The following is a 20,392-nucleotide window of genomic DNA, read 5'->3' as shown; positions in this document are numbered from 1 at the left end:
GGGAGCAGGGGTTTACGCTTGACAGGCTACTGGAGCTAACAGGGCTCTCGAGCCCAGGACACACCAGCAGGTATGGGGGATACTGAAGAGAGAGAGAGAGAGAGGTTTAGGTCCCTGGAGTGACAAGGCTATCACAAGAAGAGGCGATGTAGAATTACGAAGTGGGGGTGGGAGGCAGACAGGCTTGCCCGAGAGACGCCAGCTGCTTGGGGTGGAAGAGAGGGGCCCCACACAGAGGCAAGCAGGCAGAACCCCCTCCTCTGAAGTGGTTTGCAAGTTGCAGCTATGCTGGTCCCTCAAACTCTGGAGCTCTCTGTGGACTCAGTGGCAGGCTAAAGGAGCTCTCCTTCGCGAGCACATTTCCACTGGGTTCTTGTTGCTTCTGAGGGCTGCACAGGCTCGCTCTCGCACGGTGCTTTCAGGGGAGCATGGCAGGCCCCCACCCTGGAGACCCACACGCAGCCATAGCCTAAAAACAGTATCAAGGACTCCTACGTTGTAACCTATAGGCGCAGGAGTGGGAGAGAGGAAGAGGCCTCGCCACCTCAGGTCAGAGAACTAAGCCAAGAGATTACCCTTCACTTCCTTATGGTTCTGCGCCCCTTGCCTCAAATTCCCTCCCCTTGCCCACAGTGGTGGAAGCCCCGTCTCTCTTTGCCCCAAGCTGTGGATCTCAGAACTCTCTGTCTATCCTTCCAAGGACAGACAGGAAAGTTAGCCAGAATAGGTCTCAGAGAAAAAAATGTCTCGACCCCCACCCCTCTGAGCTTCTACAATCAGCTCCTAAGAGAGTGAAGCGCAGGCCTGCTGCAGCTCCAAACCCAGAAGGCCAACCCCTTCAGAGGCTGAGTCTGCCCTGAGCCCTTCTAACTTACCTGTGCCCTCAGGGCCCGGCTCTGCCTCCTGGCCAGTTTTGAAATCATGTCCACCATCCCGGCCCCTCTGAGTTGCTGGGATGGAGCCTGGGAAAGTTTAGGGGGTGGAGCCCAGGACTGTAACTCTGGGCTGGCACAGGGCAACTGGGAAACAAGAAGTTGCCTCGAGATGGCGGGAGGCTGAGACTGCCGCTGGTTTCCTGTCAGGGCTGCGGAAGTGCCTGAGACAAAATTGCCTGATGGGTGTGGGGTGGCGCAGGTTGGGGTGTTTTCGTGTTTCCTGGGCTCCACTGGCTGTTCCCACTGCTCCCCCCACCTCCCCCCCCCCATGCTCAGTACTCTGGTGACACGGAGCGGGGGGTGGGGTTGGGGGGGATCTAAATCCCAGCCCCAGATGCTGCTCGGAACATCATTACATGCTGTACATGTAAGTCATAGGTGGTGTGGAAGATGAGGCTCAAAAGGACAGGTGGAAAGAAACCCTGAGGAGAGGACTTCAACCCGGGCTAGCCTAGGGTACGGAGGCTCCTGCGGCAGACACAAGATAGTGAGTGAGTGGCTGTGGACTCCCCGCAGGCGCAGGAGGATGTGAAGGGAAAGAGGAAGGCTGTGGAAAGAGACGTTTCAGATGAGGAAGGGGTTTGGACACATGAGGTATGGGGAAGCTGGTGTCTAGACTCTTGCCAGCAAAGAGAACAGAAGGGCAGTGACCACACCACTCACTGTCTTCCCACTCGACCACCTGGCTCTGTCTCCGCCAGACTTGGTTACCAAGGCACACTTGCCCTCTTCCTCCTGGGTGGCCACGCACCCATCCCTACAGACGTATCTGTCTCTCCATCCATGTGCTAATCCGCTCACCTCCACTGAGAATTGAGGGAAGGAGGGAGGACAGCAACCAGCTCCTTCCTTCTGATTTCTCCTCTCTCCGTCCCCTCATGCAGGTGCACTCCAATTTCAGCCACACACACACAGCAGACCCAGCATGCCCCGGGTGAGCAGCTATGGCTGCTTCTCCAAATCCCTGGGACCATCTTGTCTGTCCTGTTCTCCCCCCTCCCCCCCCCCCCCCCCCGCCATCCCCCAGATGTTTCCTCCCTGGGCCTTGCTTCTGAGTCTCCAGCTTGTTTCCAGTTTAGACACTGACCCCTGCCTGCTCTCCCACTTCAGAAGCCACAGAAGGGCCATAGGATTGAAACACTTGGTGAGAACGCAAGAGGGCCGAGGCTCTGTGGTCCCTGCCCTTTCAGCAGCCACGTTTGAACTCCATCAGCAACCCAGTCCCCAGTTGGCTCCCGGGAAGCCAGTCCTGCTCTGGGTGCACAGGCTAGCTCTCACTAAATAGACTTTTCTCCCAGCAAGTTGAGGTGATGACCACAGCTGGTGCCCACAAGCACACCATGCTGAGGGCAGGAGGGGGTGGAGTCACCTGCATAGACCAGCTGCCAATCACCCCTCCCCCTCTCCAGGCCTCACCTCCAAAACCCTCCTTGGAAGAGGGAGGGGACGGTGCAGGGGGAAGATCCTGCCCCCTGGGTTGAGAGGTACAATAAATGTCCCCAAAACATACTACATAGAACAGCACACGCCTGCAATTCCAGCACTCAGGAGACTGAGGCAGGTCTGTAAATTTGAAGGTAGCCTGGAATTTGTTCATTGTAGCTTCTTGGCCATTTAGTGAGAATCTATCTCTAAAGAAAAACAAAAGAAAGAGAGGTGAGAAGGAGGGAGGGAGAGAAGAGAGAGAGAGAGAGAGAGAGAGAGAGAGAGAGAGAGAGCACAAATCAAATACTCAGCTAGGAACTGGCCTCTCTATCCACTCTCTGAGCCTGCTGCTCTTTGCCATCCAGACTGGGTGGAGAGACAGCAGGAAGGAAAGTGCTTTTTGTCTCAGTGTTGTCACACAGTGGGTCCCTCCCCTACTACACCTTCTATAGGCCTGTGACTGAGCATCCCTCTGTGTCAACCCAGGCCATGGGGAGAGCTGTGTGCTCCCTACTATACAGGGGCAACCCGGGAGCAGAGCCCTGGACAGAGCACTTCACTGCTGTCTGGAGTGACTGCGCAGTCCCAGACGCAGTCCCACACCTGAAAACATGGGATTGGGGCTGAACTATCTTGATAAACACAGAATGCATATATCCAGAGGTGTGGGAGTCTGGGTAGGCTCTGTTTCAGCGATCACTGGCTGGAATTTCTGGGCCCTAGTTTCTTTAGCTATATAGCATGGGGCTGTCCTCTTCCCTACCCCCAGGACTAGTTTCTGTGAAAGCACAGCTGGCCACTGGGTTCCCACACCCACAGGGCCCTGGGGAGAAAGCTGGGTGTGTTTCTGCTTTTCTGATTCTGGGTTTCGGATTGGGCACCCTAAGCACCGGACTCTGGCCCAGCCTCTGGATGACCTCATGAAGCTGCCTGCTGGGCCCGCTCCTCCTGGGTGGGCAAGATCTGGGTGTGGCTACTTCCTGGCACGCACTAGAAGTAGTGCTGGCAGAGGGCCAGCAGAGCCCTCAAGGAACTTCTGGGCTGCCAGTGGAGGCTGTGGTCATGGGCCAAGCTGTGAAGTGTGATCAGGGGCTGCCTTTTAACCACGTGCCCCTCAGACTTCTCTCTCATTTCGATGCAGGGCACAGGGGCCTCCTGTTCATCCAGCGTCCCTACCCTGGGCCTGTGGAGCCTGCACTGGCTATGGAGGCCTCACCTCAAACCTCCACCCACTCCTCTTTGTGTGTGTGTGTGTGTGTGTGTATGTGTGTGTGAGAGAGAGAGACAGAGACAGAGAGACAGATAGACAGACACACACGCACCTGGGTACAAACACACACACACACACACACACACACACACAGAGAGAGAGAGAGAGACAGACAGACAGACAGACAGACAGAGAGACGAGAAAGACTTATACATTTCCCTTCCTTCTAAACACTTGGCTTATGGGGTTCTGAAGACCAAACCCAAGGCCTCGTGCACTCTTGTCAAGCATTTTACCAACTGAGTCACACCCCTGATTGTCCGTGTTGTTTTTGAAGCTCTGGGTTTGAACCAGAGTGCTTCTAAAGCTGGGCAAGTGCTCTACCGCTGAGCTGGACGCCTAACCAGGTCCGTGTTAGAGCAAAAAGTGGGGGACGAGGGGAACGGCTCAGCAGGTAAACTGCCATGCAAGCGGGAGGACTGGGGTTCACATCCCCAGACCCCAGGCAAAGGCTGCGTGGGTGTGGTGGCCCACCTGTGATCGCAGCAGGGGAGGCCGGGCAGAGGCCTTCCCCAGCTCTGACAAAGAAACAGCAAGCTGAGACCCCGCCTGGAGGTGCTGGACACTCCTGTGCACCCAAATACATGAGAATACAACTACATGTCATCCACATACATGAGAACACAACTATATGTCATTCACATACATGAGAATACAACTACATGTCATCCACATACATGAGAACACAACTACATGTCATCCACATACATGAGAACACAACTACATGTCATCCACATACATGAGAATACAACTACATGTCATCCACATACATGAGAACACAACTACATGTCATTCACATACATGAGAACACAACTACATGTCATCCACATACATGAGAACACAACTACATGTCATCCACATACATGAGAACACAACTACATGTCATCCACATACATGAGAATACAACTACATGTCATCCACATACATGAGAACACAACTACATGTCATTCACATACATGAGAATATAACTACATGTCATCCACATACATGAGAACACAACTACATGCCATTCACATACATGAGAATACAACTACATGTCATCCACATACATGAGAACACAACTACATGTCATCCACATACATGAGAAGACAACTATACCCATGCAAAAGAAGAGAAGGAAAAATGAGGGAATGGGGCTGGGGTGTATCTTGGTGGCGGAGCACTTCCCATATGTGAGACACTGAGTTCAGTCACTTAGCCCTTCGTCCCATTTCTGCAACCCTTATATTTGTTTGCATCCATCTATGCCATGACAGCATCTATAGAGAGACCAGTCTGTCTCACTGTATAGCCCGGATTGGCCTCAAACTCTTGGTGCTGGGTAGTTTAGGCCAATGTGACACACGCTAAAGCCATTTGGGAGGAGGGAACCTCAGTTAGAAAAATAACTCCAAAAGATTAGGCTGTGGGCAAGCCTGTAGGGCGTTTTCTTAATTGGTGATTGATGGAGGAGGGTCCAGATTATTGTGGGCGGGGCCATCTCTATTGGCTGGTTGTGTGTGTCAACTTGATACACACTAGAGTTATCACAGAGAAAGGAGCCTCCCTTGACGAAATGCCTCCATGAGATCCAGCTGTAAGGCATTTTCTCAATTAATAATCAAGTGGGGAGGGCCCATTGTGGGTGGTACCATCCCTGGGCTGGTGCTCTTGGGTTCTATAAGAGAGCAGGTTGAGTAAGCCAGGGGAAGCAAGCTAGTAAGGAACATCCCTCCATGGCCTCTGCATCAGCTCTTGCTTCCTGACCTGCTTGAGTTCCAGTCCTGACTTCCTTCGAAGATGAACAGCAATATGGAAGTATACGCCAAAGAAATCCTTTCCTTTCCACGTTGCTCTTGGTCACGGTGTTTCATCATAGAGATAGAAACCCTGACTAAGGCAGCCCTGGTCCTCTCGCCTCTACCTGTGAGCACTGGGATTATACCGTGCCTCACAGTCTTCAAAACTGTTAAAAAGCGATTTTTCACCCTCTCTGCTCCCACCATTCAACTTGTTCATTATTTTTTATCTGGAAGCATCTTGTTCTTCTAGCGCCTCTGACCCCTAGTCTCTTATGAACAATTTAGTATGCAGTCCCGGGCTGGGGTTCCTGGGACCAAGGCAGCTGGCATACACCCAGGCCTTGCTCTTCTGTCTGATTCAAGCAGGGCCAGGCCAGGTGGCTGTGCCAGTGTGAAAGGCTGGCACCTCAGGAACCCTGGGGTAGCCAGGATCTCTAGCAGTCCTCTGGTACCTAGGAGTCTTATACACGGTCTGGGCAAGGTCTACTCTCAAGGCTGTAAGGCAGGGGCAGGAAGACCTCTGGCTTTGATCATAGAAGCCTGCCCAGCCTGACACCCAAAGGCAGAGGCCATCTTTTTCTACACTCTGGATTGCCCTTCAGCCCAGCCAAGGGGACTCCTGCAGATCAACCAAGGACTGCTGAAGGGGGACATGCAATATCTGCTCCACTGACTGATCAGCCACTAGGAAGAGACAGGAGAGACAATCAAACCAGTTGTTGCTGTCAGAGGCCATGTCGGCGCTGGGCGATGGGGGTGGGGGAGGTGAGGGCACGCACACTGTGATGACTCGCTGATCAGTAAAAGGTCAAGGAACAAGGAGCTGCCACGCAGATAGAAAATATAGATGTTGCCGGGAGGTGGTGGGCAACGCCTGTAATCGCAGCACTCTGGGAGGCAGAGGCAGGCAGATTTCTGAGTTTGAGGCCAGCCTGGTCTACAGAGTGAGTTCCAGGACAGCCAGGACTACACAGAGAAACCCTGTCTTAAAAAAAGCAAATCCAAAAAACCGGGAAAAAAAAAAAGAAAAAAGAAAATATAGACGCATATGGAAAATCTACCTCTCACTCTGCCCACAGGGATAAGCTCTCATAGGATTGAAGGGTTTTTTGTTTTTTAAATATTTACTTATTTTTATTTTATGTGTATGTGTGTGTACCTGTGTGAGTTTATGTGTACCACATACATGCAGTGCTCATGAAGACCAAAAGTGGATGACAGCTCTCCCCGGAGCCAGAGTTACAGGCTGATGTTCTCCACTTTGTGGGTGCTGGGAAGTAAGCTGGATTTCCTTCCTCTAAGAGCGGCTAGTGCCCTCAACTGCTGAGCCATCTTGCCAGCCCCAGGATTAAAGATAATAAATTAAAAAAAAATTTTAAGCCATAAAAATAAATACTGACCAGTAGCCCGGCTTGATGGTTCATTCCTGTTATACAGCAGTCAGAAGACTGAGACAGGGGACTGTCGTGAGTTTAAGGCTAGCCTGATCTACACAATTGGACTCAAGAATAACAATCATTAAATGATAAATAAAATAATAATTTTAAAAGGCATGATGGTTTACATCCCTGTGTCTTCTAATCTTGGCACTGGAGAGACTGAGGAAAAGAAAGAAAGGAAAGAAAAAAGGAAGAAAGAGGAAAAGAAAAACTTGTAAAGTTTTAATGCATGAGCATACATACACGTATGCGCGTCACACACACACACACACACACACACACACACACACACGAGCTGTACATGATGGAGGTTTTGGTTAACAACTACCAATGATAATGATCTGGTACGATTTTTATGGAGTTGAAATGGATTTCCTTTTTTTTTTTTTTTTTCATTTCTTTTAAACAGAAACACTCTTATTCCCGAGTAACACTGGCGCCATTGGGAAGTGGCAGTGCAGTGCAGTGGTCAGAGCTCCTGGTGATGCTGTAACAAACTAATCAGGCACTGGCAGCCTGTAAGGCTAGTGCAGCCACCGGGTTGACCGTACAGCATAGCCGCTGAGCTCAGTGCCCAGCACATGCATTCCAGCTCCATCGTAACCTCAGTTCCCACCTTCTACTGAGAACAGAGACTTTACTGTGAGCTGACCAGCTGCCTCGAACACCTGCTCACTCCTGGGCATGGTAGGCCACACCTTTAATCTCAACACTCAGGAAGCAGAACCAGGTGGATCTCTGTGAGTTTGAGGCCAGCCTGGTCTACAGAGGGAGTTCCAGGACAGCCAGGGTACACAGAGAAACCCCATCTCAAAAACAAACAAACAAACAAACAAACAAACAAACAAAAAACCTGCTTACCACATCCCTTGACCACATCAGAAAGTCACGCCAAGTGACCAACCTGTTTGTCATCTAGGTTTGCTCTAGCACACCTGATGACACCCACAAGACAATGAAATCACGTAACACTGCATCTCTCAGAAGTGTTCCCATGGTAAGTGACACATGACACGGTATATGCACATAAAATCTTAGCACATCTGTTTTTAACAAAGTCTGTCATCATAAAGGGGCGAAATTTAAAAGCCACAAAGTAAACAGTGCACTCAATATTTTATTCTATTTTTTGTGGTACTTGGTCTTGAGCCCCAAGGCCTCTTGGAGGCCATGCAAGAACTCTGCTGCGTAGCCACATTCAAGCTCTTTCTATTCTTTATCTTTAGACAGGGTCTTTTTTTTTTTAAAAAAGATTTATTTATTTATTTTATGTATGTGAGTACATTGTTGCTGTCTATAGACACACCAGAAGAAGGCATCAGATCCCATTGTGAGCTTTGAACTCAGGACCTCTGGAAGACCAGTCAGTGCTCTTAACCACCAAGCCCTCTTGATAAGTTGCCCAAGTTACCCTCCCACTTCCAATCCTGCTTTCATCTCTCAAGTACAGAGACTGTAAATAAGTGCTAACATGCTGGGCTTACATAAATGTGATTAAGGAACACTTTTTTCCTTTTTAAATTAAGACAGGGTCTTTTGTTTGGGGACAGGGTCTCATTATGTGGCCTTGAACTTAGAGATCCACCTGCCTCTGCCTCCAGGGTGCTGCGATTAAAGGTGTGCATCAGACCTGTCCAAATCTTACTAGGTTGTTCAGACTGGTCTCAAATTCCTGGTTTCAGACGATCCCCCTGCTTCAGTCTCCAAACTGTAGCAGATACAAGCACACGATACTGCTTTTGGTCTACCAAAAAAAACAAAAAACAAAAAACAAAACTATAAGACAGGATTTGATTTCCAGCCCTGAAAAAAAATAGTTTAAAAGAAAATTTGTAAAACCAGAAGTAATAAATGGTGGCTGGAGAGGTGGTTCAGCAGCGAAGAACTCCCCTGCTCTTGCAGAGGACCCAGGCTTGGCTCAGACCTCACCTCCACCAACTAACTGCGTAGAACTCCAGTTCCAGGGCCTCTGGCGCCCTCTGTTGGCCTCTGCATGCACATGGTACACAAACTCGCACATGCAGACACACACACACACACACACACACACATTTTGAAATCTAGAAACAAAAAAAAGAAGTAATAAACCCTAGTGCGATATGGGGGAAGAGGAATTCCCCTGCAGCCTGGCCTGGGGGAGATGTAAACTAATACAGTCAGTATGCAAACCAGCGTGAGGCTTCCTCAAAAAGCTGGAAACAGAGCTATGGGTGCTGCAGCCACCTCACTGTGGCACACATCCAAAGGAATCAAAGGCAGTATGTTAAGGAGACATCTGCACTGCCACCATCATTGTAGCTCTGTTCACAAGAACCAACATACGGAATCAACCTAGCCCTCCATCTGTGGATGAATAAAGAGGACATACAGTGGAATACTATGCAGCCACAAAAAAGTGAAATTCTATATAACCTCATGAATGTAACTGGAGGGCACTGTGTTAAGGGAAATAAACCAGGCGTGGGACAATGAATAGTGTGTGTTCTCACTTAAACGTGGGAACCAAAGTGTCAGCTTTGAAGACATAGAACAGAAAGTACTGGGTACCAGAGCTTGGGAAGGGCGTGTCCCAGAGGTGACAGAAAGGGTGGAAGGTGGATGGATCTAGGGGCTCAGTCAGATGGAGGGGTAGCTTTCAACATGCTAGAGCACTGAAGGGCCCTTATGCTGGACAACAAGTAATTATACATTTAAGAATAGTGAGTAGAGAGGATTTTGAATGTTTCCAACACAAATGACTGTGATGATCACTGTGCTTACAATTATCATTATGCTTTTTATACATGGATGGGATCTCACTCTGTGCTACAAATATGTACAACGGCTATTTAAATTAAAATTAAGATTAAATTAAAACTGCTATTAAAATTCAATTAAAATATCGGGGCTGGAGAGTTGGCTGTTGAGAGCGTTGGCTGTTCTTCCTGAGGACCTGGGTTCAGTTCCCAGCACCCACATGGTGACTCACAACTGTCCGCAACTCCAGTTCTAAGGGATCTGACACCCTCTTCTGGCCACTGTACACGTGTGGCGCACAGACATACACTCAGGAACAACACCGATACACATAAAATAACACATTTTAAAAGGTGAAAAACATGACACACGACACGGCACACAGGCTCCAGCTTCCTTCATGTAGGAGACATGGAGGGTGAAGTTACCCAGTTCCTATTTATAGTCATTTGTGTCTGTGTAATGAAACCCGGGAGAAAGATAAAGAATGTAGGTGGTAATTTGTGGCCAACAGACAGAGGCCAGGCAAGGAAGCGGGGAGGGGCCTGTGAGGGTTTTACCACATATATAAATATTAAAATATCATTAAAAAAACTCTGCACACATATTTCCATTAAAATTTTTAAGATTGTTAGCAGAAGGAAGGGCCAGTCAACGAAATCACAACTTGAACTGAAAAGCAAGATCTCTTAGGGTGAGTCAAATCGCGTAAGACTGTACTCACGGACGGGAAAGGATTTTCTTTACCAGGTTCAAATTTGTGGGCTCAAGTTCATGCTGAAGAAATTCTCCCCAATGTACAAATACAAAGTGACATGAACAAAGGGGGAAAGGATAAACGGTGGACAGAGTCAGGAGAGCCAGCCCTCCAGTGAAGGAAAGCAACCTACGGGGACAGATCCTACGGGGACCGAGTCTAGCAGGTTCCATAAGCAATGGGCGGAATTCTCATTTGGCTGGGATGCAAGGTCAGAGGCAGAAGCCAGTAATGAAATGGAAAATATGACAGAAGAAAAGGGAAGCCAATTACAATGGGATTGTTGGGGGAAGACCACAGGCTAACCAAGAAATGCAAAACTCGGCAATAAACTCCAGACACAATAAAGCCCTGCAGAGGGAATCAGCTGTTAAGTGAAACGGAAGCAGAGAGAATGTTCCCGTTAAAAGACAGGCAGTTGGCCCCGGCTTATTTTTGTTTTTGAGATGAGTTCTTGGTAAATTGTCCTAGGTGGCTTTGAACTCGTGATTCTCCTGCTTCTGGTCTCCAAATGCTGGTGTGACAGCTGTGTGCCATCACCCCCAGCTCATACTAAATTTCTAAAGTGGAAATTTTACAATTCTAGGGAAAATGAATACTTTCCTAATGAAATGTCAAATAGCCAAAATTAACTAGGGAACTTAGTAAAAGTATTGAAACAGACAGACTATTAATAATGTTGGGAAAAGCAGCCGTAGGAGAGGGCCCTGGTCTGGAAGTTTCTGCGGGAAGAAATTACAGAGTCCTCTAGGACTATCACTTTTTTCTGAATTTGTTTCCTGTCAATCCAATCCCATCCCTGGAGAGAGACAGCTTTCAAAGTGCCTTCTGTGGCACCTCGGGGATGTGTTTGGTACACATCTCCTAAGGGTACATTTGTTGGTCTGTCTGGCCTCCTGGATAATAAACTACCTGTTTTGCGTTCTTTGCCTTTATGGTGCTCAGTAAGGCACCGACCACTTCTGACTGAAGGGGAGAGAGCCCCAGTGCTGCCTTTCCCTATCAGCCAACGGAACTGGCCTGTGGCAAACTCCCACAAAGAAGTCTGGGGAACAGATCATGGAGAGGACCCCAGAGTGGGCAGAAATAGACTGCAATTTACCACCAAACAATTAAAAATAAGTCAAACCATTGGGTAGAGAATTCACATATTCAAACAGCCTGGGAAACGTTCCTGCCTGGGGACAAGGAAGAGAGAGCCCCCTCCCCCCCCTCGAAGCAGCCCCTGCGCCTCCTCTAGGTCCCAGGATTAGACGGGAGACCTCCAGTCTCCAGTCAGGAAGGATGCAGCGTAGGAACCCCAGGGAGCCTGCAGATGCACTGGGTGGGAGGGCTGTGAGAGAGATCTGTAAATCCCCTCACTACCACAGTCCTTCCTCTATTTAGAAACTGGAGCTTCCCTAATCTAACCAAGGGTTCTAGTCCCCGGAGCCACAGGCGTGAGGAGTTCCTGCTCCTCAAGACCAACCAAACGTGCCCTCGTGCTCGGCCCCAGATGCCTTCTGGCACGGAGCCCGGAGCACATTGTGGACCCTGGTGACTATGACCATGGGCCTTCTTGTGCCTCCAGACCTAGCACTGACCACCTGGCCAGCTGACAGACGGTATTGAAGACTGTCCCCTCCCACTCCCGAGCAGAGGGCAGGGAAAAAAATAAGAGTCCAGGGTTCAGATAGATGGAAGACGCAAGAGAGACAGCTTTAAGGCTGGATGAAGGGAAACGGACGGAGAATGCGCAAAACTTCAGACCTCTGGGATCTAAAGAAAACGGGGGGGGGGCACCCAGCTTACAGGGGTGAGGGCAGTGAGTAGGAGCCCAGGTGGGTGAGGTTAAGAAGGTTGAGGGGCAGCGCGGGGGATGGGGGGACCTGCTCTTCCTGCCTTCCCTTAAGACAGACCCTGCGGCCAGGTCCTGGGGCTGCAGGTTGGGTCGGCGGGGTGGAAAAGATCCGGATAGGTATGAAGAAACCAGGTGAGCAGCGGCCCAAGCTAAGGATCTGTTGCGAGCCTCGGGGGGCTGGGGGCGGGGACGGGGGCGGGGGCGGGGGTCGGGCCGGCTCATTGGATCTCCTTATCTTGGCCTGCTTTGACTGCTCCTTAGCTTTTCAGAGCACATGGTTGGCTGAGTCTGTCCCTGAGACATTCCTTCCAGGAAGTGGACAAGACAGGGAGGGATCCGGTGGGGAATTTGGGAGGGAGGTAAGTCCTTTCTCCCCCACCCCCACCTCCCATCCGGGACTCTTAATACCGGGAGGGACTCACTCACAGTTCCCGACGGCTGAGGGAGGAGAGATGAGGGCTCAGGGGGCTCCTTCCAGTGCAGGCTGTGTCTGAGCTCAGAAGCAAGGCCTTCAGGGCTGTTTGCATAAGTTCCAGCAAGGCCTGTAACCTGTCCTGCCAGTGGCCAATGCCCAGGCAGCAGGGGCGGGCCCTAGACCATCGGTTTCCCTGGGCCTTCCTACCTCCAAGGTTAGAGCAGGCGTCCTGACCACACCCCGAAATTTACTAGCTAGGGAGGCCAGAGGCCACAGGGGAAGGGCAATATTGGGGGCTGAACCCGGTATCTGAAACATTTTAGGCGTGAACGGCACACCCCAGCTCTCATTATTTTAAGAGACTGTGTGAACCAGGCTGATCTTTAACTGACTCTACAACCCGAGGTGATCTTGAAAATGGGCTCCTCCTGCCTCAGCCTTCTGAGTAGCTGGGATTACAGACAGGGCCTCAGAGGCTACTTTGCTGCTTGGCCTCCTGTGTAGGCCTAACCCTGCCAGGGGCACTGGCTAGCTAATCCCCCACGCTGACCCTGTGCTCTTGATGAAGGCGGTGAGGGCTGGAGGGTCTCAGACTGGGCAGTGTGCTCAGAAGACAGTGTTGTGCTTGTCTCCTGCTCCCATGTTTTGGGACCAGAGGGGCTGGCCACCTCACTGAGACTAAACTTGGTGGCAAAGGGTGGGGTTCGGAGTCCGAATTCCTGGAACTCATTTCCTCTATGGTCCTGTTTATTCCGAGGGCAAAAGGGCATCCTAAGCTGCCTTCTGAGCTGGGCGACACAGCCAGAGCTGTGTATGTGCGCGCAGGTCTCTGAGTGAGACGACATAGGACCGCTAGCCCCTGGGGACTGTCTTACTACACCTCAGTCCACCGTGTGCAGCTCGACGGCCAACACACACCAGGTGCAGCGCGTGGTACTTGCATGAACTGTGAACATAAAATGCCAAATACGGTCCAATGTCCCTCTCCTCCCGGTGTCCGCTGCGTGGCTTGCCCTAAGGCCCGAACTGGTATGGGACAGGCAGATGCCCTTTCACCCTGTGACACCTTGTGGTCCACACCTTTGCTCCCGGTTCCAGTCACGCCCTTCTTCCAGGGCTCCTATCTGATCATCCCGCCTCCCGCTTCAGCCCTTCCCGCTCCGGCCTCATCCATTCACGGAGACTTTGGGATGTTGTAATTCCTCCCAACTGACCAGAGCATCTCTCTCCTTTCTCTGCCAAGCTGTTGCCAGATGCCTGCTGTTCAGCCCCTGACCCACAGCCTTCTGTCTTCTGCAGCCCCTTGACAAGCCAGCCTTCTGGTGGCCATGTCAGATAACGTCCTCTGGTCCTTGACTTGAGCTTGTGCGCAGTCACCTTGGCTTTCAGTCAGGCCCCGGCTTGTCCTCCGTGCTCCCTTCCTTTCCTCTTGAATTCCTCTTTTCCTCCTTTTTTTTTTTCCCGAGACAGGGTTTCTCTGTGTAGCCCTGGCTGTCCTGGAACTCACTCTGTAGACCAGGCTGGCCTCGAACTCAGAAATCCACCCGCCTCTGTAGGTGTGCACCACCACCGCCCGGCCTTCTTTCCTCCTTTTGACAACTCTGCGCAGGCGCACCCCATCTGTTTCCACCCTAGGCTCCCTCCAAGGCCTCTGCAAACAGCGCCACCCACCGGCCGCCCACCAATGTGGCGGGAAGCTAGGACCTGTCCCAGGAGTCCTTCTCAAACCCATTCCATTCCCTACCAAGAGCCTTCCAGCGGCTTCAGGATGACGTCCAAATTCCCACAAAGCCCTGCCTGATGGTAGATACCACAGCTAGCACAAACGGCGGGCTAGGAAAGAACTGTAAGACCCCCATAAGGGCCTGTCCACATCTTCCCCTGCTCTTGCCCTAAGGCACCCTCACCATAGCAGGGTGTGGCAGGGGCGTCTCTACCTCCCGGGCCTGCTGCTCTGCTACCATTGTCCCTAGGTCTGAAGGCTCATAGGGGGTGAGGCTGGGGGTGGGGGGTGGGGGGATGGGGATGTTGAAGAAAATAGACTTGGGGGTCGTGGCTGAAGGCTGTAAGGAGCTATGAGGGTGGGGAGTGGGAGTGGAAGTATGAGCAGGGGCGTGTGTGTGTGTGTGTGTGTGCTCGCGCGCGCACCCGTGCCTGTGCATTTATACTCTTTGGAAAATGGCCAGGATCACCTTTCAGGAAATTCCTTCCCATGTTGCCTGGGACAAGGAAGGGCAAGGGTGAGCTTTCCTTCCCAAGGGAGAACAAACACATCATCCTTGCAGTTAACTGGGGACAGAGTGTCCGGGAGAGCCACCACAGAGAATGCGCCATTGTTATATTTCGGAGCAAACAGGACCAGAGATGCTGAGCGCTCGGTTGAAGCCAATGAGTTAATTAGAGACAGGTAGCAGCCTCTTTGTCCAGCATCCAGACCTCCGGCAGACTTCCTGGTTCCCTTTTGTGTCTGTAACAGTCCACCTTTAAAGGTGTCCCCAAACTACTGGCAACAGGGAGCCTGCTGGGAGCGGGAGGAGGGATGGGGGAGGTACCACTGGTCAGGAACCCTGGTAGATTTCTGGACTGGGAAATTTTCTGGGGGAGATTCTGGCAGCTGGGGTGGGGACGCGGGTCTCTTTCTCTTTGGTCCCAGAGCTTGGACAGACTTAGTCCTGGTTCATGGGTGAAGGGTTGCAGCCCCTCGTAGACAGTGCGAGAGAGCCCGTAGCCAGACGCTGGGGGAATTCAAGCACACCGGTGCCATTCGCACAGCCAGGAGCTCGTGGGGGCAGCAGAAACATTCCCAACATTGCTAGGACTCACAATCTGGAAAGGCCCGGGAGTTCTCTAGAGGAAGGCAGCCTGCTCAAGGGCGCCAGGGAGCCGAGCGTGGACGTTTAGTTATTTATACCACAGGCGCCTGACCAACTAGCTGGCGGAAAATCAGGACGGTCATTGATCTGCCGCAGATACTTAAGCCCGCCGGGTGTTGTTCTCCGCAGTGCCCACAAGGGGGAGGGAAGACGCGCGGAAACCCGAGCGCTGAGGCTCCGGGCTGCAGCGAACAACGAATGAAACCCGCCGGCGCCAAGTGCTTCCACGCCTCACTGCGTGTAAGGTTCACAACAACTTTATTCCTTGGGTATTGTTTACAGACGAGGACACAGAGCTCGTCAGCAGCTGGCGGATGACCCAGCAGAGTCAAATTCGGGTTTCGGTAGCCTTAAAACCTGCACTCTGCTAGGAGGAGTCCCAGCAGAGGCAAGGCCAAGGAGCGGGCCTACGGGGTCGCACCTTCTGCGCGAGGGCACCCGGGACTCAGTGACTGAGAGAGGAAGTGGGTTGTGGATAATGCCACAGCGGTTGGCAGATGTCAACCATTTGGTAGCAACCCTTATGCTCCCGCAGGTGGTCCCTCCCTAAAAGGGACCCCAAAACAGAGCCCAAAGCAGGTAGGTCCCTAAAAGGCTCTAAAGTTTAAGAAGACAGAGCAGAGAAAGAGGATTCCGAGGGCATAAAGAGTGTTAGAAACGCGCTGTGTTTCCAGTGTCTCAGATGAACACAATCGGATTCCGAAAGAGAAAAGTCCTCACCATCACTAAAATTGAAACAAGCTCATTAAGAATTTTTGTTTTTGTTTAAGGAACTGAAATATTGGAAGCTGCGCCAAAGAGAAGCAGAGGCCTGACTTTCACATCCACCGTCTCATCTGACCCGGCCTCCACCCTAAGTTTCTAGGGAAGAAGAGAGTCCACCTCCCCAAACTGCTCCTTACAGAGCAGGTGGCATTTTAGGAATGTTATTCGGCGCACGCACCTGTCATAGGTTAGTTAACCTCCCAGCAGGCTTTGGGGCAGCACCCTGTAATCAAGCCTATTTGCATTTTGCATGAAAACGTGAATATTTACAATAAGTAAGGTGGAGGGACAACCAATGACCTCAGTTTAAAAAAAAAAGGTCTAGGCTCTGCTGGACTGTGAGCTCCCTCTCGCCTCCTCGCTCGCGGCGACCTACCTGCTTTGGGCTCTCCGCCCGCGGAGGGCAGCGCAAGTCGGGGATGGCCTCGTAGACATTCTCCGAGTCGCTACGCGCCAGGGGCCGGGGGCAAACCCAGGAGCCCGCCACGCTGGAGGCCTTGAAGTGGCCCGCGCTGCCGAGGAGGCCGGCAGGGGGCGCGGTGCCGCCGCGCGCCAAGTCATCCAGGGACTGCGCGGGTCGCACGGGCGCCGCCGGCCGCACGTACAGGCAGGCGGGCCCTCCCGGAGCCAGGCTGTTGCGCTGGCCACCGGTGCGCTGTCGTGCTGGGCCACACAGGGAGCTGGCGCGGCCCCGGGGCTCGGCAGAGGACCCATCGGCGCCCACCGGGGTGCTCACGAAGCGATAGTCGTAGGCCAGAGGCTCCGGGACTGCGGGGCGCTGTTGCGGTACGGAAGGCTGCGGGGCCGGGGCAGGGTCGCCGAGCGCGGGCAGCTCGCGTACGTACTGCGCGGGGAGGTAGAAGGGGCGACCCCCAGGCTCCCGCCGCACGTGCCACCAGTGCTCGGTGCTGCGGCGCAGCAGTCGGTAACGCTCGTTGGGTTGGATGGCGATACGGCGCCCGTCTTTGCCGGTGTACTCGAAGGGGTGCTCCACCAGCACGTACACGTCCCCCTCGACGTCCGCCGCCATCGCGGCCACCGCGCTTTCCTGCAGACAACAAGAAAAGGAGCCGCCAAGGTCAGGACTGCGCAGCGGGGAAGAGCATCGAGTCCTGGGCTCAAAGACAAGGGTTCGAGTCCCGCTTCCTACCCACGCCCACTGCATTGGGGCTTCAGCTTTCTCTTAAATGGGGACTTGGATAAAATCATCTCCAAAGCTCCCATTCTTAAGATTCCATTCTGAGTCGATGACTGTGAGATATGTTTTCTTGCCAACCCTTGGTGAGAACTTGAGGGTGATAGGAACGAGGGGGACGGAAGGAACCTTTGCTTAAAGACTTGCGGTGACTGCAAGATAGCACATTTGCCTTAGGGTTGGCTGAACCTCGTTTTCCCAGTTGGCGAATTGAGAATTAAGGCCCCTTTGCTGCCGCTCCTCTGCCCCCCACCCCACCCGTTCTCGCCCCACCCTGACGCCTCCAGCCTGCAGGGAATCCGTGGTGGAGAGCTCTTAAGCGCCCCCTCCCTTAAGGAGTTTGCCCTCCGGGAGGGCGAGATTAGCATCGGGGCGCAGGCTCTAGGGCAGCCCCCAAGTAGGTCTACCTTAGAAGTGTCCCTGCCTTATTTAGTCCGGTGATTTTGACGTAGGGGTTTGGACAGCTAAGGCTGAAGAACCGGTTCTCTGGGTTTCTCTTCCCTTTCCCAGTGGCTTCGTCGCACTCGTGAACCAAGAAGTCTGGCCCGCCCATGAAGGCCAGCACCGCCCCCTGCTCGCCAGCTCCTAGGCAGCCTTGTAAGAGGCTTCCTGGTATCCTCACCTGCCTAGGGACCCTCCCTACAAGGTCCGAGGGAGTAGCTTCTAGGGAATGCATTGAGACAGTGTCACCAAGGTCCTCTCAATCTCTTTGGAGTGATCATTATAACGGCCCCCCACCCAATGCCAGGTTAATCTGGTGCTTGGGGTGTGTGTGTGTGTATGTGTGTGTGTGTGTGAACAATCCCAACTGTGTGTCTTCAACAAAGTGAAGCCGGTGGTCTACTACGGAAGTACTGGTCACTCCAAAACCCTACAATGACTATTCCGTTCACTGCCCTGTAAGATGGCCTGGGGACCAACAGCGAGGTGTCCACTGTCTTGCTAAGGCTGGTTTCTTTATTCAAGAGTTCCTTGATGGTGGAAGGGCTGTAAACTTAGTCACTGAGCATCCTGGCCCCGGGAGGTGGTAACACGGTAGAGCAGAGCTGGGCGAGCAGACTAGGAGTGTGTACACTTGGGTTACACCCCCTTCCCAGGACCCCAACCGTGCACTCACGTTAGCTGGGAGGTTCTCAGGCTGCCCATGGGCGGGGCTGGCGGAGGGAAGCAGATTAGGTCTCTACCATATCTGTGGGCGGGACTTCCAAGGACAGAGACTGAAGAAACCGCGCGAAACAGAAGACACTGGGAGGAGAGGCGGAGACCAACACTTAGTAGGGCTATCCCCAGTCCCCAGTACAGCTTGTCTGGGAGGGTGAGGAGAAGCCATAATGCCTGTGCCGGGGCCCTTGGGAGACGTAAGAGACTGGGTCTTCAGTAAAAAAAAAGCAAAAACGGCACGAGAAAGGGGCTGCGTGGAAGGGGTGCTGATGGATAGCGAGCAGAGCCCGAGAGTCACTAGGTCCTGCTTCTCCCCTCAACCCTCGGAGGGATTTGTTGTCCTCAAGGCCCTGCGTTCGGCGGGCGCGATGCTCTGGGAATGCCCGGCGGAGTTGGCTGTCTTGTCCTGGCATGCACCTTCCGAGCGAGGCCTTTTGCTCCCTGAATCACGAACTGCGAGCCCTTTGCAGCCAGATTAAGAGCACTACCTATTCCGGGAGCACCTCCGCCCTCTGAGGCCCTCTCTGGGAGCAGCCCGTCCGGGCCTGGAAAAACTAGAGTCCCTTTGCAGGGACGCTCAGAGACAGGAGCGCAATGTCCCGGGTTGTGTGACAAGGGGACCTGTGTGTGCCTCAGATCCTTCCATTATCCGGGAAGAACGACGAGAAGGGGAGGGATACAAGAGCGGGGAGGCTCACTGGAAGCAAGAACGCACCCTTAGCCAGCGGGTCTCCCGTATCTTCTGCTCTCGGTAGTCCCTAGCCAGAGCGTCACTAATACCTAGGTCAGCACTGGGGGATTTCGGCTGGTTCACCTCTCGACCCCAGACCGAAGGCAGCCCTACGCCTAAAGCTCCTCCCCGGGCTTTGGGCCTCCGGGCCCTCCTCCAGGCTCCCTCTGCTCTAGCCCCAGTGCAGGAAGAAGGGCAGGCAGTGCGCGGGGATCTAGGGTGGGGACGGCCACCTGGGGGCACCTTTCCCGCCCTCCCACTACTCAGGGCCATCCTCCCGAACGCCATTCCTCCCTCACTCCAGCCCGGCCCGGGCACCTTAGAACTTTCGCCCGCCGGTCTAGCTTCCACTTGTCCCGGCAGACGCGCGTGGGGTCCGCGTCCGGAGCTGCCTGCTCCACAGCCCTGCTCCGGCGATGCCCTGTTTCCTGTTCAACAATATAACCGGCGGAGAGCGCTCGGCAGAACTTCCTCCTAAGCCGGGGCTGGGCTGTGCTTGCAAGAGACAATCCCCGGTGTCCTGGCTTCCTGTCCCCTCTGGGCCGGGCCAGCGCTCTAGGAGCAGAGACGCCACCCTTCCCCCTCTTCCCCGGGATCCTGGGCCACACCTGGCTGACTCCGCGGAGGAGGCGGTGGCAGGGCCTGGATGGAGATTTGCGGAGGAGGCAATTTTTCTCAGCTTCTGGCCAGATTACACTTCCACTGACCCTCATCCTTGCCTGAGAAGAGTCACCTTCCAGTACTCGGCAGGCAGCCCGACTGTAGCTGCAGCACTCTCCCATTTTGGAAATTACTTGCCTCTTGGGAAAGCAGCCTTACCACTGAGGTGTGCCTGTGAACATTTTTGGCAAGGGCGAGCCCCAGACCCGGAGTGCTTATTTTCTCTAGCTTCCAACAAAGTGTGGGGTCCAACTAGGTGCTCCATTAGCAGCTCCTGAGCAGAGAAGGGAGCCCCCACACTAGGCCATGGCCCTGTAGTCCCACAGGGCTGAGGGTTCAGCCCTCCCCCAACTTCTATATTTCCACTTTTGTTAGTCTTGTCCACATTGTGGTGGGTATCTTAGCATCCA

At 52.9% G+C, this 20,392-nt stretch overlaps 1 protein-coding gene and 1 long non-coding RNA gene across 6 annotated transcripts in view; one reads left to right on the top strand and one right to left on the bottom strand.

Moving 5' to 3' along the window:
- Positions 1-19,778, bottom strand: part of Arhgap27 (Rho GTPase activating protein 27) — a 31,928-nt gene extending 12,150 nt beyond the window's left edge. Inside the window, exons 1-3 of one of the 4 annotated variants that reach the window (XM_052194826.1) lie at positions 19,641-19,778; positions 18,549-18,676; positions 16,613-17,284 (exon numbers count right to left, since the gene is read on the bottom strand). In XM_052194826.1, the coding sequence (XP_052050786.1) occupies positions 16,613-17,266 (654 nt within the window). In that variant the 5' untranslated portion in view covers positions 17,267-17,284; positions 18,549-18,676; positions 19,641-19,778. Of the gene's footprint in view, positions 1-875; positions 1,082-12,609; positions 12,678-16,612; positions 17,285-17,838; positions 17,921-18,548; positions 18,677-19,640 lie in introns of those variants that run through there. The other 3 variants (XM_052194827.1, XM_052194830.1, XM_052194828.1) reach the window with 3 other exon arrangements.
- Positions 12,772-16,533, top strand: LOC127693734 (uncharacterized). Of its 2 annotated transcripts, none has more exons than XR_007979742.1 (4): positions 12,772-13,627; positions 14,884-15,005; positions 15,601-15,711; positions 16,242-16,533. It is a non-coding gene; the product is annotated as an uncharacterized LOC127693734 (long non-coding RNA). The 2 variants fall into 2 exon arrangements; XR_007979741.1 differs by lacking the exon at positions 12,772-13,627 and adding an exon at positions 14,223-14,401.
- Positions 19,779-20,392: the final 614 nt, after the last annotated feature.

The sequence above is a fragment of the Apodemus sylvaticus genome, chromosome 10, assembly GCF_947179515.1.
Source record: "Apodemus sylvaticus chromosome 10, mApoSyl1.1, whole genome shotgun sequence".
In the NCBI taxonomy this organism is placed as follows: domain Eukaryota; kingdom Metazoa; phylum Chordata; class Mammalia; order Rodentia; family Muridae; genus Apodemus; species Apodemus sylvaticus.
This window is presented reverse-complemented; position numbering and strand designations above follow the sequence as displayed.